The sequence below is a fragment of the Ixodes scapularis genome, unplaced genomic scaffold (genome assembly GCF_016920785.2).
Source record: "Ixodes scapularis isolate PalLabHiFi unplaced genomic scaffold, ASM1692078v2 PGA_scaffold3__209_contigs__length_174095766, whole genome shotgun sequence".
NCBI lineage: Eukaryota > Metazoa > Arthropoda > Arachnida > Ixodida > Ixodidae > Ixodes > Ixodes scapularis.
This window is the reverse complement of record NW_024609868.1, coordinates 62725291-62749153: the sequence shown is the minus strand read 5'-3', so window position 1 is coordinate 62749153 and position 23863 is coordinate 62725291. Positions and strand designations below refer to the sequence as shown.

At 46.7% G+C, this 23863-nt stretch overlaps 1 protein-coding gene across 2 annotated transcripts in view; it reads left to right on the top strand.

The window, feature by feature from the left end:
* The window catches only part of LOC8037388 (wings apart-like protein homolog), a 60857-nt gene that overhangs the window by 19982 nt on the left and 17012 nt on the right, over window positions 1-23863 (top strand). For both annotated transcript variants that reach the window (XM_029994009.3, XM_029994010.4), the window contains exons 7-13: window positions 3843-3954; window positions 7425-7697; window positions 14174-14285; window positions 14592-14704; window positions 20414-20490; window positions 21504-21709; window positions 23254-23369. In XM_029994009.3, the coding sequence (XP_029849869.2) occupies window positions 3843-3954; window positions 7425-7697; window positions 14174-14285; window positions 14592-14704; window positions 20414-20490; window positions 21504-21709; window positions 23254-23369 (1009 nt within the window). The remainder of the gene's footprint in view (window positions 1-3842; window positions 3955-7424; window positions 7698-14173; window positions 14286-14591; window positions 14705-20413; window positions 20491-21503; window positions 21710-23253; window positions 23370-23863) is intronic.

The following is a 23863-nucleotide window of genomic DNA, read 5'->3' as shown; positions in this document are numbered from 1 at the left end:
AAGGGTGAATGGAGTATGGGCCTATCGGTTTCATGATTTTCACAATTTTACTGTCTGAAAGCATACCACAAACTATGGCATATTTGTTGGCATCAATATATTCGATGGGAAAAACACCTCATAGGGCTAGGTAATGCCTGAAACCGAGGCTTATTGGCCATACCTGCTGCACAACCACGTTCACTTCTGTAACCTCTGTGGGGACGGTGCAGTGACACTTGTGCCGGCAGCCATGCTGGCTTGGTTGAGCTCAGCTTGTTCCGTATTTGCCGCTTAAATAGCTTGGGCACTGTCGTGCACCGTGCTTGTTCCCTCTTTTTGCCAACTACTCGCAGAGATAAAAGCAGTAAAGTGTGCACGGGTGCGATCTAAGCTTGGTCAGCATAATTGCGAGGCACATGCTCCTGGAGTTGCTGGACTTGTCGGGCACAGAAAAAGACCCTACGAATTAACCAGTCCCAAAGGTGAAACTTAGTATTACTGCACATTGTTTCCCCTAAACTTGTATGAGTGGTTGTCGGGATGGCACCTCCTGCTTCGAACTAACCGAAAATTTGAATAAAGTGACTTGGAATTATTGAGAGCCGATTGCACCCCCAGGGTTTGCTGTAGGTGTGTGTTTCTACTACACTTGCATTTGGGCAGCTGTGACATCTTCTAAAGAAAGGAGCTTGCTTTCATAGCTTACACTTTGCTGAGGTAAGACGGAGTAAAGCAGCGTAAAAATTCCGTAGCGTTCCCTAAAAAATGTTAATCCTCTATATCTTGGTAAAACATTTGTCTAACTGGTGCCGTATTTATTGGTTGTGTGTACACATGATAATATTACAAAAAACAAGGTGGCATGAATGCAGTTTTTTTGGTTTCGAGTGAAATCTGATTTCAGCCATTACCATAGAATACCGCGCATCCGCCCGTACCACACTAAGTGCCCATAACCAAATTTGTAAGATCTGAGAAAATATGCACAGTACATTGATATGTCAAATTGATGACCGGACAAGCGCCCATCCCCCATTTTTTCGAGATTGTCTCTAAATTTTGAGTGGGCACTTGCCTGGTATTTTATGAGTATTGGAGTTGGTATTAGCTCTGTTATTTCTTCACGAAACTGGAAAGTGACAGACTTTTGTTTTGAGCTTTTTTTTATAACTGTTTTCTAGACTTTTACAGGAGTCTGGTGTTTCCATTCAAGACAACCGGGTACTTTTTACAATATTTCTGCAGTGCTAGCAAAGACACACAGGCAGACACCCCTCTTTCAAGATTGTACTCTGTTTCACTTTAGGTGTGAGCATGGCACAAGCTACAAGAGCGAGCTTTGGGCTTTCAGCGTCCCTACCAAGTATGCATGCTTGCGCTGTGCAAGCCTTGTTCAGGGTCACATGCTTGTGCTTGGAGCTTCTGCCCCTCTCGCTAAAGCGAAACTGAGTATACGTCCCCTGCACAAGGGCTTGTGCGAGCAAGACATTCCTCGGAGCTATAATCTCGTATCCATGCAACTTGTAGCACAGAGTATTGGCCTCAAGATCGACCTAAAGGTGGCGCTACCGTTGCGCTATCATCATCATCAAAGCGGGGATACGAGAACGGCCGCCCCATAGGCTCTCCACGTTCGCGCGCGAGACGGCGTAGATTCTTGCGTTTATTTTGTCGCATACTATCGGTGGGAAAACAATTCTTGCGGAAAAGGATGCAGTACTGTTCGGTGCTTCAGTGAAAATCGAATCGTGTTGCCAGCGTGCGGCCTAAATTTATATAATCGCTTCTGTGGGTGCGCCGTCTGCTCTACGCAGACGTTGGAAAGCGTGGATCACCACGACTGATGCCTGTCTCCAGCTGAACTGGAATATTTATGTTAAATATTTGTTTCTTTTAAAATGGATGTATTGGTTCATCATCGTGGGAATTAAAAACAATAATAAATTCCAACCCAGATAACATAATCATAGAAGCTGTGAAATCGCAGCTTCTATGATTTTTTAACTTCTATAGCTTTTGCAGCAATATACATATTTAGAATAAAGATAAGTTAGCGCTGTATTGGAAATTACCATGCTATTTAGTTCCTCTGCCCTTTTACTGTGCGATAGTGTGTGTAAGTTTTTTTGGAGTCTGAACAAATCTACTGCGTTGCGATGAGGAGAGAGAGTCTCTTCCAGTTAAATTCTGCAAACTGCACGGTTGACAGGACAACTGAAACAAGTGAAACAAACTCTTCTAATATATATGCCGTGACTGTAATAAACAAGTGTAACCGAGCAGCGCAGCAATGTTCCTGCTATTAAATGCTTTTCTCGGTAGTGTGGGTTCACCCGCTTCAATTTTCTTGGTGAGGGCCGCGGATGTCAAGAGGCTAATACTATAAATTTCTGGCTATATAAGTTGTAGCGGCAGCTCTCGGCAGCGATCTAGCGCTTGAACGGCGAAGGGCCCCTCGATGAGGTAGTAAAAAAGAACAGTGTAAATATTGTAAATAAATATGTAGAGTGTGATTTACCGAGCCTCTGCTCCTACATAATTTTGTAATCAAACACAGTAGACTTTGCAACCCAAACAAACGACGCGCACCACGACAGAGACAGCATCGGCCGCAGCGATACTCTTTTACTGATGAGGGCTAGCGACCTTCACGAGACTTTCCGATCACCCTCCGCCCTCACCCAACGTATATCCGGACTAGGCAGTTCGTCGATTAACTTTCAGATTATTCAAGGAATGCTTTAATTGCAATTTTTTTTTGCCGGATAGTTGGAATCTTGTGCTGGAGAAAGTCAACAAGGAGTAAAAAATGCCTGCTTCAATATTTTTTACGTCTTTATTTCTTTTGTGGCACAGGCTTGCACGGTGAACCACTTCAGCATGCTTGTCATTTCGCCGAGGGTGATTACACTGTTTAAATATAAATAATAACTAAAAAAATACTTCATTTTAAAAGGCTTAATTCCCACGTTCATATTTATGTAAGACTCACAATGTAAAGTTTAGAATGGGAATGCAATATGCCATTTATGGCATAGTAAAACCAGTAAAAAAATGTGTAGTTTTAACCTCTTTCACGCATTATGACCGGCGAAAAATCAGCATACGGATTCATTGATTGATTAGTCTATTAAAGGATAACGATCAGCCTGGTTAATTTTCTACTCGAACCACAGACCCACTCAAGATTCAGTGCTTTATGAAAGCCACGGTTTGTGCGAGATAACAAAAATATGTGGGACCAGCGATTGTATACAAACCAACACACTAAGATTATGGAAGCTTCCGACTTAATAATAATCGCTTTGCTGAATTTTTATCCATGGGAAACGATACAACACAACCTTTAGTAAGAAGAAACGGCAACAAAAACATAAAAATTTAATAAGGAATGTCAAGCTCAGCCTGAAACTGGCTTGCATCGTCGAGATCCATGCTTCCGAGCGTGCCCGTAGCAGACGACGCACGGCGGTATCCCCGCTTTCGCGCGTTTCCGATTTCGGCCGCACGGTGGCGACACGGTTCGATCTCGAGGTGAATACTGGTGATTTTCTTTTTACTGCTGGCTGTCAATGGTGGGTTTTGGAAACCACGATGCAGTTTTGGAACAGTGCTTGTTCCATGAATAATTTGTTACATATAGGCTAAGGGAAACCTTCTAAGGTTAAGTAAAATTGGTCTGCATCATCTTTAGTAAAGGCTGTACTCTCAAATGTCACACCACATTTGGAACATTGCAGGGCAATTCTTGGTGCTTGAGGCAGCTTTTCTCTTAAACAGGGCACCTTGTTTGTACCGAAAGTTTCTATAACAAACATGCCTTTCCTTTTATTGTATCTGTGGGCTTTCTTTTCTTCTAGTGTGGTGAGCTTGGCATCCAAGTGCATGGTGCCAGCCTTCAGGATGCATCTACGAGCCCACGGTATCATGTCCAAGTTCTTCAGTGCCTTAACCGACGCCCCATCTGATCCTGTGAGTTCTGAGGGCGTTTGGGCTATTGTGAGAGATTTGCAGCGGGCCATGCTTAGGTATATTTGCATGCCTGTTCTTAAGGTTGGGAATAGCAGTGAGCCATGCTTATATTTGCAGGAACTGGGGAAATTGTCGAAGAGTGTGCAACTGTTCGGTATTGATGAGGCTTTGCTCATAAATTTATAGGTGAAAGAGCATAAAGGGAGAAAAGCCCTGCCCATTTTGACTTGGATGAGCATCATACTGGCATGTGGTATGATGCTTATACTGAGGTCTTTAATGTGATGCACATTAAAAAACCCAGGTGGTGGTGGTACAGCACCAGCTAAATTTATCATCTACACCTGAGACACCAGACACGCACTGAGGTTGACTAACTTCCGGCTGTCTGAACGTACATGCAGCACAATTACAGTGATGGAAGTGTTGCGCCAATTGCATCATAAACGAAAGTCTGCTGCTTCTTGCACCAAAGTGCCCTTTTTGTTAAGAATTGTGCACACCTGTGTCGAGATAGGTGAAAGCAAAGCGAAAAATAAAAATATTTATTATTGCTGGGCTATAATATTCAGAGAAATGGGAGGAAAACAAAAAACTTTCAGCCTTTCCACTCTGGTGAAGAAGGAAGACCAGTGAAGCTGTACAATGGTGGGAATGAAATAATGGCCGGCTGCAAGTTGGCAAGCCAGAGTGGAAAGACTGGGAAGGTTGCCGCCATCTATGAGGGACAGCGGCAACCAGACAAGCCAGTTGTCTGGTTGCCGCCGTTGCTTATAGATGGCGGTAGCTGTCCGGAGTGTTGTGTCGACATTTATTTGCTGGCGGACACGATCCTGGAGAACCTAGCCCTTAACAGCTCCGCTGTAAAATGGTACAGATATGTATTTGACAGCATCTCTACTCGGAGTACAGTCAAAGGCTCGAACACGTACAACCTCAAGCACACATACTAAAAGTGCAAGTCACGGGACATTTGCTGCACCTGATTTGTGTAGTCGATGAAAGAACATGTACAGGAAGATGGACGTATGCCATGATGTCGAACTCTTGCCGCTGTTTTGTTGGTCCCATCGGCTTGTAGCGTCGACTGCGTTTTAAATTAAGGTGAGACGAAGTATAGAAATTGCTCGTCAACAGCACTGGCCAATGGATGCTCTGGCAAGTGGATTGCCGACGTCCAAATTTCCGGACAATGTCAGCGATATGGGAGCTAAATGTCGCGAGAAAGCATTGCAAAATAGTAGGGTGGTGGCTAATGTGATAAGACAGAACCAGAACGTTGTACTCCGGATGAGGTCACTTGATTATTAGTGCGAAAGCATTAACTCCCATGGAGCGGAGCGGGCGGCGTCTGTAACCGCAAAAAATGCGAAAGAAATGCCCATTCTCCCATTGGCTGAGAAAAACGGCTCCTATACTTTGCGACTTTTCTTGGCATTTTCAGGGAGAGGAGGAAAGCCCGTGAGCTTTATTAAGCGCTCAGAATGGGAGATGGAACGCGTGTCTGTACCGTCCACTGCATTGCCAAGAAAAGTTGTCGCGGAGTATAGATAGTCATTGGCGGCCACTTCACGAGAGCACGCGCTCGGCTGCCGCTCTCGTGTCGGGCGTTGCCAGAGGAGGGGGCTGCAGCCACTTTACGAGAGCTCGGCCGCCACTCTCGTGGCATGGGCTGCGGCCGCTTCTGGTGCTCTCGGCGTCAAGGAACATGGTGGCGCCTGAGGCCTCTATATCGTCGGCGGTCGCAACCTCGGCAGTAGTGAAATGTGGCTGTCCATGCCAGTACACCACAGACGAACTAAGGGAGCGGAAGAACGACATTCATGCTTTTGCATTTACAACTCATAAAAAGTGCTTAGGTGTCCTCAAAATTTCTTCTTTTTATGCCTGCCACATGCCTTCGTGCTGCCTCTTATTAGCACAAACCCGTGTTGGGCTTCACTGCTTTGCAACAGAGTGCTAGGAGTAGCGGCTGACAAGAATGAGCGCTTGGGTTAGTTCGATAATCTCGGAGATTATGCTCATTACTATTAAGGGCCTACCTTCTTTTGTCTTGATGGTAGGTTGATCTTTAATCATAAAAAGCTGCATCAAAGAGAAAAAAAAAATGCTGGTCTAGTACTGGTTTAAAAACAGTTGTCAAGGTAGTTCTCATGCAGCTGTCGATTGAAAGAGCAGCGAACTTAACTTCACAAAAGTCGCAAAGCACTTTATTTCACTAACCCCCAGTTGGTCATGAATGGTTTTGCGCCATGATGCTGCCAGATCTCGAACTAGACAAGCTGAGCTGCTTTGATTGATCTGCCCAAAGTGACGGCCGGTCGTTCAAGGACTGGAATGCTTTAGAGGAATGTATAGCTTGTGCTGCAAATGCTGAAACTTTCTTTGCATTGTTATTTTCTCCCCGCAATAGTGCCTTCCAGGAGGTGCAGGAATTTTCTGAATAAAGAGTAAAGGTGAAGCTTGATCCGCAGATTCGCAATGATTCAGTTTCTACTTTTTTGCTTTTTGCATCTGATGCATCTAGAACACCTATTGTGCTGATTTCAACAGCTGCACTCGATATGAGGAACCGTGGCTGTATGTGAGAAAACTTTGCCGCTTTCCCACACTACGTGTCGTGGCAAGGGCAATGGTAACAGACTGTTCCGCGTGTTATTTTGCAGCGGTGTTGAGCAGATTAAATTGGTATGCATTTCATGCCTTGACAGCACAAATACCGTCGTGCGTAGCACCTCTGAAAGAAAGCCCTGCCTAAGCTATACCAGTGGACAACTTTCTCTGGCGTTTCGGAACTGAAGAGTGCATGTGCACTGCTTCGATCTGCACCCAAGGTGCTCGCGCGCCCGTGTGCACTTAGCTTCGACTGCATAGCCACATAGAGCCGTTCCCGAGTGTAGCGCTCTAGCGGGAGTGGGACAGGAAGTTCACGTCCCGTGCAGTCGTACACCCCAGCTTTGTCCCTTTTATTTTGTGGCTTCCCATTACTTCCGAAGGATGTGCTTCTTCTCTTCCCTCACCCAACACCTCTAAGATAGAGGTACACTCACGCAGTAATGTTTCAGTGCATTTGACTATGTTAACAGGACCCGCATCGAGCTACGCTGCGAGTCACTGGGACATTGTGCTTCTCACAAAGCATGTTAATCTACTCGAGGAACTTGGCACAAGTGTATCGGTGACTTGGGGCTATATCACAATGTAACATAGTCAAATGTTGCTGTGTGAATGGGCTTTAACGAGACCATAGCGTCGTGATTTCTATGTCGCCTACCGGAGGCCAGCCCGCGGCATGTATTTGACGCGAATGTTGTGTTTGTAATCGGCTGAGGCTCGTGTTCAGCTCGGGAGGACTTGAGCTCCAGCCTGTGGAACATCTGGTTATTCCAGTAAAGCTCAGGTTGAGAAGTATTCCGGCTGATTACATGGGAACTCCTTTATTCACTCTGTCCGATGGTTGTCGTCCGCAGTGCCTGTCGCTGTGCACGGCGACTCTGTTTTTTGTGCTGAGCCAAGACCGGCTGACGATGGACCTGGACGCATCAACGCTGTCCCTGATGCTGCAGCTCTTCGAGTCAGACCCCCAGCAGCAGGGCACAGCCAGGCTGCCACTCAGCACCCCGTCCTCGTCCTCGTCTTCCTCTTCCGAGCTCATGGAGAGGCACCGGGAAAAGGTCCAGCAGCTCTGTGAGCAGATGCAGCAGAAGGGGCATGCCAAGCACCTCAACCTAAACAGAGTCAATGTGAGTCCTGCTGCATCACCGCCCTCCGCCTCTGTTATGTTTTCTGGAAAACAAACTTCCTCTGACACGCTGATGAGATGAATCCAGAATTACCACAATGAAAGTGCAAGAACCCTAGCACTTTCTAGTGTTCCACCATTGCTTTGTTTTAACTGGGTGGAACCCACATTATGGTACGCCATCAAAGACATCTTAGGTGGGCAAGTTGGTGACTTGGTGAATTTATGCCGATTGCACAGAAACACTGTTGCGGCTGTTCAGATGGTGGTATTGACATTGGTACTTCTATCGCAGTCCTTGGATGATTATTGGGAGAGCTTTCCCCTAGGGACACACCAAACTGGTAGACGTGCTCTCCTGACACCAGGAAGAAAATCCATTGGATTTGGCAGAAACCTACTAAAATTCTAATATGTCTGCATCCCCCAACCTTATCCTTGGGATAAAATTGGGGGACGCAGAATGTGCAGCATTTTCTTTTACCTCCTCCCAATTTTATGGTGACAACAGTTTTGCAGCAGCAGGAATACTGCATATATTACAACTAAAACCATGCACACGAAAGCCGGAGGAAAAAACGTTCAGCCTTTCCACTCTCGTGAAAAAAAAACAAAGGCTAGCGGAGCTGTACTCAAAAAACTGCCGCAACGCGCACGCGCCCAGCGCACGCGCCCATTTCCCGCTTTTTGTCTGACACGCTGTCGATCGTGGATACGTCTCCGGCGAACCAGAGTCAGTCGCACACGGCGCACATGACGCCAAACGGGTCATCCACGAACTCCTTCCGGAACCTCACCGTCACGCCAGGAACTGTACAGCCGGCGTGGAGTGCAGTCGCCAGGCCTCACGCTTGCGCTTGGCCTCCGTGGCACGATCGTCGCTGGTTCTGTTCTCGGCGGAGGCTTTCCAAGCGAGCGATGTGCTCTTCTTTGGCAAGGGAATCAGCGCTCGACGCAGTGGAAGTCGAGGCGACAGCGGCTTTGCGGTGGTTGCGGACCCATTCGCGCTGCTGCGTACGTCGCGGCTCCTTCCGCAGCCAGTCTTCTTTCCCCGAAAGGGCATGCGGCCGACCCATCCCAAGTCCAAACCGAAACTGATAAGAGCGTAGGAACCAGCGCGCAAAACAGACGAGGACGAAGAAACATGTGACGAGCTCTGCGCCCGTTACGTGTGCTTCTGCTTTGTCGTCATCTGTTTTTCGCGCTGTTTCCTACGATGAATTCCCACCAACGCGCCCAACTATTCATTCTTTTATGATAGCTGGAAAGGTTGCCGCCATCTACGAGTGACGGCGGCAACCAGACTGGTTGTGTGCTTGCTGCCGTCGCTCATAGATGGCGGTAGCTTTCCAGGTAGGTTTGTGTCGACAGGCTTTTGATACCGGACACGATCCTGTGGAACCTAGCCCTTAACAGCTCCACTGTAAAAAAAAGCTGAGCGTGGGGAATAGGGTATCGGGTATTGGATTCCTGAGTGTGAGGTCATTAGTTGAATTCCTGCTGAGCGATGCAGTCTTTTGTAAAGACTCCTAACCGTTCTATCATACTTCTACAGCGATAGCTGTTACGGGCTCTTCCCACTACTGGAAATGACGTCCATTTTTGATGTTGTAGTAGTTGTTGTCTTCGACCTTGATGTTATAATTGAAGTTGTAGGTTGTCCGTCGTCAGACACCCTACAAACCCTTGAAAAAGGTTGCCTGCAGGAATTGATTATCGATCTGCTCTATGTGAAGCGGAGGCGTTGCCATTGAGCTATGCGACAGCGTTAACAATCTGCTCTATACACCGAGTCTTTATTAGTACCCAATGCCCACTGCACGCGCTCTCTAGAAAAAAAAAAAAAAAGTTATCTGCTAACAAAATGTTGTGTCATTGTCAGTGACAAGAGCTAATGCCAGGAGAGGCGCTTCGGAACAAAAAAAGAAACAAAAGTGTTCTGAACAAAAATGTCAGATGTCTATTTTGTTTTTGTAGCACTTAATGCCTACTGCACCCAATTCCCAGAAAAAAGGCATAGCAAATTGCTGGGCAATTGTGTTGAACGTGAAACATGTGGCATCTACACTCTCGGCACTCTTTATTGGTTAGTTTAGCGATTGGCTTAACGCGTGGCATACACACTCGATAGCGATTCCTGGAATGTAGATACGGGCACTAAGCTGGGCTTTAGAAACCTGTGACAGGGTGTCAAATTGCTATCTGTCAGATACAGAGCGGATGCACCACAGGGCTTTCCCGCCAAATTGCACCTCAACTCAAGGTGATGTGTCGTGACATGCTGAAAAGACACTCGCTCAATAATCTAAATGGTCTGGGATTGAACCCCGCCTCATGCAAACACTTCTTTTTAACTCTATGGCCTCTTCCCTTCCCCACCTACTCAAAACCAGTCAGTGTCGAGCCTCGTGACCTTGTTCTTATCCAATATTCACTTTTGGACTTTACAAAATGCCGAAGACCTAGTCAAGGAATGTTTTGTGTTAAAGAAATGGTCAATAACGAAATGCCGTCATAACACTTTCAATCCCAAGGGCTCGAGACAGGAGACACGCTTTCATGTCCTTCGGAACAAAAAAAAGAAACGAACGCGTTCGGATTAACATGGTGAGATGTCTATTTTGTTCCAAACGCTTTTGTTCATGCACGTGATGCAGATGCCCTGGGACTTCGTCGTGACCTGTCGCAGCTATCACTGTGACTGTACTGTTAATTAACTCTTTAAGTGCCGGGTTTTTTTCGGCCCGACAGTCCCACTGCGCCGGGTTGTTTTTTTTACTGCACGAACAAATTTATTTTGGGCGTAATAACTCGTTTACATGCTTCAATGTGTATGTTTATTAGCATTGTCACTGCCAGAAACATGTACACGTCGTTTGCGGGGACATTCTTCCATTGTTGCATGCGCGACTGCTCAGACGGCGAACACGAAGCGATCACTTGTCGGTAATGAAGGTTTCTCTACGCAACAATTACATCCACAACATCTGGGGGAAATAGGAGCTCAAAGTACTCCAGTTCACCTGAGGTGACGAGACGACGAGTCAAAACTGTGAAGAATGGGAGCCCTGCAGTCCGCTTGTAGCCAGTGTCGTCGAGTTTTTTCTTTTTGAGTAGTCTCTCAGGTGGTGTCGAGTCGTCGCTTTTGTCACTCTCCAAAGTACACTCGGTTTCACTGTCATCAGATTCTGAATTCGTTAGAAGTTCCTGTATTTCAGCATCCGTCACGGAGCGCGAAGTCGAAGCACGTCCATTCGCCATTGGAAAAGAATGTTGATGCGGCAATGCATACGGAAGTTGCCTTTACCCTTTACAAAAATCTCCACTTGCCGTCAAGAGGCGAAACCACCACTTAAAACATTGATTCAATTGGCTGTCCATAGATGGCACTTCCTGTTCAGAAAAATACTGTTAGCCGGAGTTTAAAGGGGTCATGAAACGCTTTTCCAACTTTTCCCTGTTTAGCTTTCCTCCTCAACTCATAAATCGCGCATTCCACCAAACAGTTCAAGAAGACGAAAAGCGAGGAGGCCCCTCCTGCTCGGAATCTGGTTTGCGCACCCGGACAGAGCCATTGTCCCCCTAGAAGATTAGCCCGTCGCTCAAAATTCAGACAAAAGTTGCTTTCCCCAACCCGTTCACCCCGAAGCTGACAGTGCTGTGGGAGCTATGTGCTCGTTGGGCCAGCCACACTTTTGCCACGTGATCACGCTCCTTCGCGCATACCCATGCGCAGAGAATGAGGTCAGGTGATGAAAGGGAGGCGGCTGGTTAGTCCGGCAAGCGCGTAGCTTCCACCACAATGTCAGCTTAGGGGTGAAGGGACTAAGTGAGGTCCGGTTTCGTGTGACGTGCGTTTGGACTTGATGACGCGTGTTTGGGACCGCGGATGTATCACAGTAAAAAGGTAGCGAGCTTACGAAGGGGAGGAGGTACGAAATAGTCCGCTGTGTTTTCAAATTTTCGCACTGAAAGTCAGGCTTTTGACTTTCTACATTTTTTCTTTTGACCCACTGAACGATGTGCTATTAGTAAAATCCCAATCTAAAGTGATTTATACCAACCCAAAATTTGTTTCATGGGCCCTTTAACCGGGAGATGCAGGGAGTAGTGTAAATTGAGAACCCGAAATGAGTATACTCGGGCGCGGCAGGGAGTGTGCAGGGAAGCGCGGCACTCAAAGGGTTCACGCGGGCCTGCTCAATTTTTCTTACAACATTTTGTGGCACTCTTGGCTTGAAAGGGGCACGGAAACGAAATGACGTGAGTGCAAGCTCTCTACCCTTCGCTTCAGAGTAAGCCTGCGAGAAGCGTAATGTGTATCGCGCTTGTGATGTCAATAGCTCTCGCACTGTCAGGGGTACTCTAGTTGCGAGCCTTGCCACTTGGTGGTGTCAATGCTTGACAATCTCGTCTAGTAGTAATATTCGAGAACTGTACGCCCTATGGCCTATACATAGCTCGCCCTTAACATCATTTTGCGGCCATGCTGGTATTTTATGCTTTTGCTTCACCGTGTTAGTTTCTTACCGCAGAAGTAGTGGCTCTAGGGAACCAGTAAGCAGAAAGAACCGTCAGTACCCAGCAATGGCATATGGTTGGCCTGACAAAGGTCTCCGCATCCTCAGATCAAGCTCGTACCAACGTCTGCAAACAATGGTGATCTCGATAGTGTGGAATGCATGTTGCAGAAGCAGTGTAAAGCTTAAATTGCAGCCAATGCCACAACCACGAGAGCTCGAGGTCGCTGCTTTGAAGCGTTGTTCTGCAGAATGATTGAGCGCTCGTGCTAGAAATGCATGTCTCAAAGCCAGGAGTGCACGCTAGCTCGCACTTGTCGCTCTTGCTGTAGTCTCAGCTTATGAGCGTTCTCCGCCAAGCCACATTCAGGACTAAGTAACTCCACAAGAGAGCCATACTGCTGCGAACTGGCGCTGCTTCCTTGGGAGCTTCATGACGTGACGGCATTCCAACGGAGCTTCACAGACTTGCATTAGACGCAATTTTAAGATCTGTTCATTCGTTTTAAAATTAGTTTTCTTGACTTCCCTCCCTGCAGCCCAGAAACACTAGTCTAGGCTAGTGTTTCTGGGGGGCCGGCACAGCATGGACCAAATCTAAACAAAAAAATAAAAGTGCGAACATTTTGTTTCTGTACCCCTTTAAATCCACCCTTAAAACAGATTTTGCATTATAAGCCAGAGCAGTGTTTGTACACACCTCAATATATTTAGTCACTTGCAGTACAGTAAAAGACTTACTTCGGATCTCATGGGACCGGCAAAAATGTCCAAATTATCCGAAAGTCGAAATATCAAAAGGACAAAGAAAACTTTGTGATAACGTTTCCCTGTGACATATCTTTATCTTGAGAAAAATTTGTTATTGCCGCCTGCTTTCTGGATGACATTTCGGCGGAGACGACAACTTTCGCGGTCAGGTGCTCCATCGCACTTGCACTGTCAGAACTGCGTATCCTGTGCGCTGACGATCCACGGCAGCAAAGGCCTCTTCTAGTTTTGGGTGCACCACCTTCCGCAGCCGCTTTCTTTTCGCATTGAACTTCTCGCTCTCAAAAGCCTGTAGGGTCTCGGCCTTATTTTTGATGTACGTGGCCAAAATGCCTCTCTTGACGTCGTAACTTTCCATCACTTGTTGTTGAGAGACAAGTGATTTCTACTTTCATTGCTACATTCTTGGCCTGGTACAGCTGCAATAGAAAAAGAGTAGCACAAGTGACCGATGACCGGAGTGGCAAAATAGCGATACGCGGCGCTATTTTTTCCCATGTGCGCCGATAGGGAGAGCACCAGCCATGTTGCATGTTTCAGCGCGGGGGTGGCTGGCAGAAAATTGAGGGATAAGATAGCTGTTAAAATGGGGTGGGCTTTAGGATGGGCTGCTTTCTGCCGGCCACCCCCACGTTGAGGCATTTAACACGACTATCGGCGCATTTTGGAACAATAGCGCCGTGTGTCGCTATTTTGCCACTCCGATCATCGGTCACTTGTGCTACTCTTTTTCCGTTGCAGCTGTACTTCTGCCGCTCTACGCCAAGAGACTAGCGCACGGATGCACGGCAGTCCAAAGCAAAACTGTTGCAAAACACTGAGAACCGGAAGACCGAAGAACCATGGGAAAAACCGGAAACCACGTGTGCACCTCGGATGGATAGCGGTCATACCCTTTGGAACGGACGGTAGCTTGCGCCACCTGCCGAATTCGTCCGAATTAACCATAGCGCGCCACACTCCCTCCGGATTAATGAGCGTCTGGTGCCATTGACTAATACACAGGTTTTGACGGGACCGGATTGGTAGTTCAACTTATCCGAATTTCCAAATTAGCAGGGAGTGAATAAACGAGGTTTTACTGTAGTTTGTCTTTTTGTGTTTGTTGAAAGTTGGTGCATGTTTGTCTCACAAAAAATGACTGACCGTTTCTGTGTTCTTTTTTTTTTTTTTATGCTCCTATTAGACTGGAACTCTAGCACTCGAGACACTCCTAAGTTTGACGTCTAGAAGAGCCGGGGAATGGTTCAAGGAGGAGTTGCGGTTACAAGGAGGACTCACGCACATAGTAAACACTGGTGAGTTACTCCTCCCCTTGAAAGAAGGACTAGGAAGCATTGGACTGCAGGAACAAATCTCAGTTTATACTGTTTCATAAACTTTTGTGTGTAGTGTCCAATATCAGTTTTCTAAGTTCTTTGTATTCTTTTATTAAAGTAATTTTAAAAGATATTAGTTTTCAGAAAATTTTATGTAGGGCTATCTACTATCTGTTCATGCATGCTCTGCCTGTTCACTTTGTGATTCTTTTTTTGTTTTGTTTTCTTTAGACACGCATGAGAGTTCTTGAACTCAATGCATCCTTTCTGTATTCTTTTTTTCAGTGAGAGACTGCCTATTCTATTTTGGAGAAAATGTGACCGTACTCCAGAGTCCCACTGAGTTTCAACTGGAAAAGCTCAGAAAGATCGACAGGTGTTCTCGTGTCTTAGAAAACGTAAGTGAAAGCGCAAAGTCTTTTCTATCTTCTACCACACATTGTACAGCAAATTGTAACATACCTAGTAGAAATACTATAGTCACTAACCAGGTGAGAACGGCGGGGCGTGTCTTTTGAATGCCCGGCCTCCAACATGCGCTCGTTGCATTTCGCTGTACTCTTGCTGCGCGCACATGCTCGAGGCTCGTGAGCCACCAAAGCGTCATCAAATGTATAAAGCTTGTGTTGGAGGTGGGACACGGTGCAAGATATATGCAGGGTGTTTCACGAAAGGCTGACAAATTCGATATTGCAAAAACTATGCTTTGCAACAAAAGAAGGCTTGTGTCATTTTGGTCCTGGGCCAGGGGCCTATTTAGGAAAATGATTGAAGTCCGGGATAATTAGATTGTTAACTATTTTTGTGTAATAAACTTTTTTAATATTGTGTTTAAGGGCATGGTTTCAATTAGAAAATTGCTCAGCACCATCAAAAAACGCTAAATCAACAAATTGCAGAACGATAGAATGCACGCAAAACATTTTACGGCTTTCTGAAAAACCGCAAGAATTCGAGGGGTTTTTAAGTTTCGGTTTGCTATCGGAGCGCATCTTGTCCCCGGCGGCACCGCGCCTCGTGGAGAGATAGTGCGACCCACCTCTGCTGTGCTGTCATCGCGCTACTCGGACGCGCTAATAGGATTTTATTTGGTCTATCGCATTGCGGCATTTGCTGTGCTTTTTGTCCTCTTCGATATATCTTATGCCGTGAAGGGGGACAACTGAATCACCTCCCTGCCTTTCCTACTCTGTTAGTGAGTACAGTGTAGACCACATATAACGTATGTCGCGGGAGTCGCGAAAATCCGCACTATAAGCGGTACCGCGCTATAACCAAAACATAAATTTTTCGGGCCAAAATACATGCCATGAGACAACTTACCTTTGTAAAAGAATTTATTTTATTAGATGAAAAAGAAAGCTTAATTTGAGGAAAGTCGTTATTTTACCAGACTAGTACAGTTCTGTCTCAAGTGTGTCACACATTTTGAAAGAAATGAGCGGCTTTTGCCTGGCGCAGCCTTTTAACGGCGTCGCGGGTTGCGGACGGACGTTGCGAGCGTTCAGGATTGGTAACCCTAATCACTTTTCTCCGGAGATGAAAACGCGTGAAAATTCGCATCCTTCATACGGTACGCACCAGTAATACATTGAACTTGAGCACACGCATGAAATGCGCCAAATAAGAAATCCGGGCGATGTTCGAGGACACAAATGCTTAGAAATCACCACTGTAGTCGAAGTAAACAAACACGACGACACGGGCGTTTCTGCCGTCTTGAGAGCGCCGCCACGACATCGCCGCACGAGTAAGGTGGATCTTCCCTTCTAGTATGTGCTGGGTTATCATAGCGCCACACAACGAAAGTTCACAGTCAAGGATAGCGCTTTTACGCGAATGATGAGATGAACGCCGTCTACGACGACGATCACAACCGACGCCATGTTTGCGGATAGAAGCAGCCGGCCCGCGACCGGCATGCAACGCGCGCGAACACTTCTCGACCTGCGATTGGTCTGTCGTTGCGGTTTGTTTCCAACGCAGCGGAGGGACGCGCGTGCGTCCCTCCGTCGCTATGGCAACTAAAGCCTCTCTCTTCGCTTCTGCCCGCTCCTTCAAGCAACCTCCGTGCCCCGCGAGTTCCGCTTGTGGCTCGCGCCGTCAGCGCCGTTATCTAGTGTCGCACAGGGAAGCGTGCTCGCTGCTCCGGTTGTCGGCGCGATCGGCGGGCTGTGCCAGAAACCGCACTATAACCGGTATTTCCCTTCGCGCGCCTGCATTTTAAGCGGTATGTAATTACATGGAGTTCTATGGGAGGCGAACCGGTGGTTTAAAAAAACCGCGTCATACCCGGTCCTGCACTATAAGCGGTTACGTTGTAAGTGGTCTATACTGTATAGCACACAAGACAGTATGTGGCTGTCACTTCTTTAGGCTGAAAACATTTCTGTAGAAGGACTTTTGAGAAAAATTAATTTTTTACTGGGGGGTAACATTGTCGGCTGTGGCAAATATCGGAGCTCGATTATAATGTGCCAACCAATGAACAAACTGACTAGGGCTGGGCAGTATCGCGATTCAAATATATCGCAATAATATCTTTGAGATACTTTTGAGTATCTGTATCTCTGTATCGAGGTTCATTTGAAAAATGTATTTGTAACTCAGCAGTGAAATACATTTCAGATGTATCACTTGTATCGCGATATATTGCCAGACTTAAGTATCTTTATACATTTGTTGTCCTTTTTAAGAAAAATTTATAAGAGAAAGAAAAACATTTGTTTCGTGCAAGTTGCTTCCGAATTTATGATATGAACCCGCCCCATAACATGATCCATCTCGGTCACCAACATAGAAATAATCTAAGGTTTAAAGAAGGTTACTTGCAAGAATAACAAAATCAGCTCCTTTTAAAAGCCCTCCATTATTTCCATTTTCAATTTAGCAGAGCGAACGCTGAGGAGTTGAGTGGAGAATAGTACGGCCCTGTTGACCGATCTCCCCACACTTTGGGTGACTCAGAAGCATATAAGACAACAATTTTAGGTGCGCCCTCGCGTCAAGGGATCATTTCGGGCAGACGCCTTTTGTCAAGCCTGGTACGCAGTCTTTACCGTTCTGTCACTGTGTGGTTTAACAGGGGTGACATGCTTTTTAGTGGCATTAATCATAATTGAAGAGTTCAAGGTAAGGGGTGGTGCATAAATTGGCACAAAAAGAAGAGCACAAGCATAAATTGCCCTACGCATTCGCCGCCAACTACACCCTCCCCACGTAGCACTGTTCGGGAACAAATATATTTCTACAAGTATCTGTATCTGTACTCCGGAATACTTTTTCGTTGTTTCTACAGAAGTATCTCAGGTATGTCCCGTTACACAAGAGACAAATGTATCTCAGTATCTGTATTTGGGCATTAAAACGCATGTATCTTAGTATTTGTATTTCCGAATACTTTTTGGAGTATCTCTGCCGAGCCCTGAAAATACTCAACAACAGCAAACAACTTTTCGAACACTGCTCCTCTTTAACAAAGTTTTTGTGAAAAAAAAAAAATTTGAACTTAGTCATTTAATTTATGAACTAAAGAAGTATGAAATCAACTTTCCGTTTGTTGTCGAAGCTCACGATCTTGCCAGACAGCTAAGGAAAGCACGGGCGCCATGCAGACTGTTGATTGGAGGCTAGAAACGCTGTTCGATGGTGGTGACGACACAGTGGTGCATTCCGCAAGAGCTACAAAGACTCCAAACTGCCTGGAAAGGGCAGTTTGGAGACCCTGGTTTATGTCAGGTTTAAAGCCAAGCTGAGTCAGATCCATAAAAAAGGGCATGTTGGCAGTGCGCGGTTTTTGGTCGGTACCGGTACACGTGCAGGGGTGTGACATCTGCGCCAATTGCGCCATTTTGATACAAACCCAATTTTCTGTGCCTAGTTGCACCAAAAACGCAAAATCGGTTGAAATTGCGCCACACTGCGCCAAAATCACTCAAAAACTAAAAAAAAAAAAAAGTTTGCGGCGACGTTAGATTTAGCGGGAAACGAGAGCTTGGTTGGCAAAATTCAATCTCGTCGTAGTAAAGTACATGGCACGGGTACAGGGGGGTGCAAGCAACCGGGTTGGCAACATACAATCTCGTCGTAGTAAAGTACATTGCACAGGTACAGGGTTGTGCAAGCAACCACGGGATTCAAAGATTTCAGCTGTAGTACCCTTCTATACCTATGATACGTGGTCTTTTCCCGATCTTCCTACTACTTTCGGCTGTCATTTGTGACTGCATACTAACGGTGCGCTGTCACGCGGTCTAAGTGTCTGGCCGCGGGAGGTACGACTCACAGGCTATCAAGATGAGCAGACCTAGTATTTCGTTTTGAGGGTAATTCTGTTCTTAAAAGTGCTATTGAACGCCTCCATTGTGTAATTGTTCATTCGTGTCTGTAATCTCAACAAAATGGACGGCGCCGTCGCCGTTAGTACTTTCGGTTATCACACGCGTGCTTCCAGTGCATGAGCAATCGAATGAATCGGTCACACACCCGTATTTAGTGTGCATGTGGTGCTCATAGTTTTTCTACCACTTCACTATTTACCTTGTGACTCACTTTTGTGGAGAGTTTTTTTCTATCTGCACGTGCTCTCTACGAGCGTCCGATAGATGTCTGGTTGTAGTAAACCAGGGGTTCTCAAACTGGGTTCCGGAAAAGCAGGGGTTCCACGAGCTGGTCTCATGGGTTTCGCGAACACCCAAATTGCAACCACCCCCCCCCCATGGCGCAGGCTGCACGGCAGGACCATGCAAAGCGCCTTCATCTCACTTTGTACTGACATCGCAATTGATATGGTGGGGATATATGGGAAGCAACACAAGCAAAACTGCCTACAATTGTGCATCTGTTGCTTCTCGGTCGGTAAATATGGAGGAGGGGGGGGGGGGGGGGGAGGAGGGTTCCGCGGCAGTTTTTGAGGCTTCCTGGGGTTCCGTGAGACCAAAAAGTTTGAGAACCCCTGTAGTAAACCATGCTCCCCTTTTCATGATCTCGGATCACCGCTTTAAAAAGTTCTGCACTACAATTGTGCTTTGGCACTAGTTGGTATAAGCTTGAGGTACCTGGTGCCCAGCTAACTTTGCAGCAAGCCTGTGTTTCCTGTCCTCATCTATGCGCATACAACGCGCATTTGCCTTTTCCGTTTTTTTTTCTTCTTTTTATCTTGGTGCGTATAGGCGCTGATGACTTATTGGAACCAGGGTAGACAAAAATAATGATTAAAAAAGAAAAATCTGATTTATGTGATTTATATGTGATTTTTTCATGGTTTAAATTGCTGATAAGCTGCTCTCTGCTCCAAATTGTAGACTTTTGTGCTTCGAAGTTGCTCCAAAATGCATAAACTGCTGCTCCAAAACGAGAATTTTGTGCTCCTAAGTGGCTCCAAAATCCAGATTTTTCTGCTCCAAGAATTGCTCCAAAACCCGTTTCACCTGTCTCACCCCTGCACATGTGATGTTGCGTGACGCTTTGGCACAATTTGCAACTGAAACAGGTGGTTTCAGTTGCAATTGTGTAACAAGCATGGTGCAATTGTGTAAGAAGTTTTATTTCTCTTGAAAACACATTATCGCCTAGGCGGCGAGTGGAAAAAAGAAGGTATATATTGCGGACAATTTGACTTTTGTCTTTGCCCAAGATGAGAAGGTTAGCCAGTGCAGTACTACTACTGCTAGCCTGAAGTCTTTAACATGCATCACGCAGTAGTAGTAATCCATGACCGCGGGCCAATACGGTGCTTATCCAGGCCAAAATGGGCAGTGGTGGCAACTGAATCCAGGATCTCTGGGCTCTGCAGCTTGAGCTTTTGCTCCACATGTTCCGAGCTGCAGTGCATTAGCATGTTCGGTCACCGATCCGCCGGTTATTAAGAAAGAGCGAAGGTCTGTTCATGAGTTCCTCCCAAACATTGCTCTTGTGCAAAATTGGGATTTATATCCTGCCCCCAGTAACAGTTCATAAAAAAAAGAAAAGGTTTCCCTTTCCTCTTCATAGAGAAGAGGGGAATTTTCAGTTCCGTTGAAGAAGATTTTGCAGGGTAACTTTTAATGATGAATGGCATATTTCAGCTCTTGCAAGCGATCAAGCATTGAATTCTCCCCCTGTTTCAGGTCACCTACATGAACAGCGACAACCAAATGTACCTGTTGGAGTACAAGGATTCCCTTATGGTGGCTTCTTATATCAGGTAGGGCACCAGAGTCTGTCGAACTGATGCAACTATGCTAGTCGAACTGATGCGGCTATGCTAGGTTCTATACAAATCTTTATCTGAAATTGGCCTTCCCACTACACCGTGCCTATCTACACTGTGCCTGGCAATTTACATTATCGACGTTCCAGTGCACACCACATATGAAGACATCTGTAATAGAAAAGTGCTTGTTGGAGGCGGGGAATGATGTTGCTCAGGTTCGCTGTGTTGTGCTGGTCGACGATCGACGAGGCCTTCCTGGTGCTGAGTAGGAGGAGTGCATAGAGGCTTCGTGTCACTACGGTGCTAACTATTTATTTACGCCACGATACACAAAAACGTTTGATACAAGCAATGTGCACACATCGTACACAAACTATGATGTCTTTTGTGTCGAAACTACCTACTGCTAGATTCACCCATAGCGACGTCGAGAGCAGAAGCCGCTAAATTTGACCGGAAACACGGACATCCCTCTCACCCGCACCTCGTTCGTGCGAACGGCGAAGCTGGTTATGGAGTTGCGCCTACTGCAGACGTCATGGAAGTACCTCCGCAGATTCCACCTTCGTGCGAAGGCCACTTGAACTAGTATGAGAACTGGTTCAGCTAGTTCGGTCAAAAACAGGTGCTTACCTCAAGCATCTTCATATAGCGACAGCAATGCTTGGTGAGGTTTCACAGCAGATTTTGGTGCGTGTGCAGTGTGGCTCCCTACATTTAGCAGGAAACGCATCCCGGAAAGTTTAGTGGGGAATCGGGGTGTCACTTTTGAGTGACATTTGACGTTTACCCATTAAATTTGGCAGAAGCATTTCTCCGGCAAATTTAGCAAGAAAATTGCGACGTCGGATGACATCATCATCTGCGCACTTTTGCCTCACTTTGTGTGGCGGCTTGGAACGGTTGTGTGTAGTCTGTGTGCAATAGAGTGTGCAATGGCTCAGTTCATTTGAACTGAGGCAAAGGAGCCGGCAGTTTTTTGCGCTAACTTGTTCTCGTTGTAGGTTGCTGCTGTTGTGCCAGTCGAGTCTGATGGTGCACCACGTGAAGCTGGCCCCTGCAGGCCAGGGCGGGGGGGCAGACGTAGCCAAACCCTGCGAGAGCCAGACCACCTCGGTGGTGCTGCAGAACACCCAGGGACCCGGGGCCGTCTTCTTTTCCTGCCTCCTCTCCGTGCTAAGGGTGCTGCTCAACATCACCCACGAGAGCCGTGAGTCTTGCCAAAGGGGCTTCGGTTGCCACGCAAAGGTCCGGCGGGCCTGGCTGCCGCACGCCGCCAGTAATCAGTCAATTTACAAAGCATCAACTTTTTTTTGTTTACCGTGTCTTGTGCGGATTATACGGGGTTTCTCGGATTGTACTGAAAACATTTCTTAAGGGACGAATATTTGAAATTAAGTTTCGATTCCCTCAACTGTGGCAAACGTTGGGACAAGGGGAACACGATTATAGGTAGCTAACTATAGCTAACGATAGTTGCACAACAACCATCTAGTCGGGCAACCCAAATGTGCTCGAGCTGCTCGGTTACAGTAGTGGCCGGAACTGTCGTCGCCATTGTGCCTAGAGGAACTGCCCGACGCATCGTTCGCGTGCTTTGTTGCCTTGTTCCGGCGAGGTGTGGACCAACGAGACTGCCGCGTCAATGCCGATAATGTCCGAAGCTCGTTTTCCACTTCCGCGACAGCTTCTCTCTTTTTCCGCTTCTTTGGCCTGCCTGGCCCCTGTCCACGCTTCCTCAAAGCCAAGTTTTGCGTCGCGTAACGGCCGGTCGGACGGGTATGTGTGCGTATCGAAGACTCTACGACGAATCTGTCATAAATGAGGCGTGAATGGCTACTAGCTCGGGAAATTCGGCATAGTAGCCATTCACACTCTGTCCTGCCTGCTGATACCTTGAGGACTCGTAAACCCCGTTCGTTGGATGTAGGAGGTGCTCGGAGAAACACTTCATTACGACATCTCAGTCTTTTTGTCAGGCAGCGTCTAGGCCGAAACTGTTGAGAAGGGTGGTGCCTCAGCGCTCGTACTGTAAAGGGGAGTTAGAACCCTAGCGCCTGCCGACGTCTTGCAAAGACCCGAAGCGTAGGCACGGTCCTCGAAGAGGCCGAACCAGACAAGCCAGGAGTCGATGCGTTCGAAATCAAAAGGGAATTTGACTCCCGCCCCCGTCGAAGTTTTCATCATGCTAGTCAAGCAGGCTTAGCTTGCGGCGTGTAAACGTAAGCTCAGCGTGTGACGATCTTCCTTCTGACATTATTTTGTGTAACGAACCTTGTTCATTTTGGTGAGGCCACTAAGTTAGTTGCACAGTACCAGGAAGATGTAAAATCAACAATTCTAGCTGCAAAATGAGCACGGGTACTCGCACCTACGCCGACAACATCTTGTCCTAATACAGGCTAAGCTCATTACAACAGACATTTGGATAAAACATACGGATTTGTGAAGTTTGGTTGGTTTTCCTCTACATACCATTGACTCAACTTCATTTCTGCATACAACATACTCCTCTTACAACAGACCGAAATCTTGGTCAAAATCAAGGTTTTTTTTATAAGGGGTGTTGACTGTAATTTGTTGATGGTGATGCCACATTTCTCGCCCACACCCCATCGCGCATGCGCACTGCCGCTGGCATGCCACTAGGGGTGCACTGTTTTGTTCTCAAATGTGAGTTGGAGCACGGAGTGTCTGCACTTGTGGCCACTTCACGGGCATCTTTTCACCTCTCTTATTGACGTCCTTTTTCAGCACTGGGCAGCAGTGTGGTTGGCAGCCAGCCAGGGCTTCTGTGTGCCATCCTGCTGTGCATCCTCCAGGTGCCCAGGTCGGTGCCGAGTGAGCAGCGATTCGACCTCCTGGTCCTGGTAATTCTTCTTTAAATATTTGTTTCCTCCAGGTACGTTGATTACCTTACAACTGCGTGCATGGGCCGCACTTGCGTTGAAGGCTGCACTCCTCCCTATTTAGAACAAAATATTTAAAAAACAAGATTTAGAAAATATTTTTTGTGTATTATCTGCACCCCCGCACCATTTCCTGAGGCGCGCCGACCTTTTGCACAGTCTGATGCGCACTCCGTGCCTCCGCTCCGCCATCTTTACCCTGCCATGTATATGCCTCTGCTTGCGCATTTTGCCGTGTTTTGAAGTGCAGAGCAGAAAGATTATGGGATAAAAGCTTTAGAAATCTATTCTTTTTATGGTTTTTGTGTCGTCTACGGTCGCCTTCTGCCCATGTAATAATGACTCGTGGGAAATCAGACCCTCGGGTTTTCAAACATAATGTTTGCGAATGTTTTGTTCTGCAAAGTTGGTTAATATGGGCCCGACAACCTGAGAGCAGAGGGCAAGTACTTTCA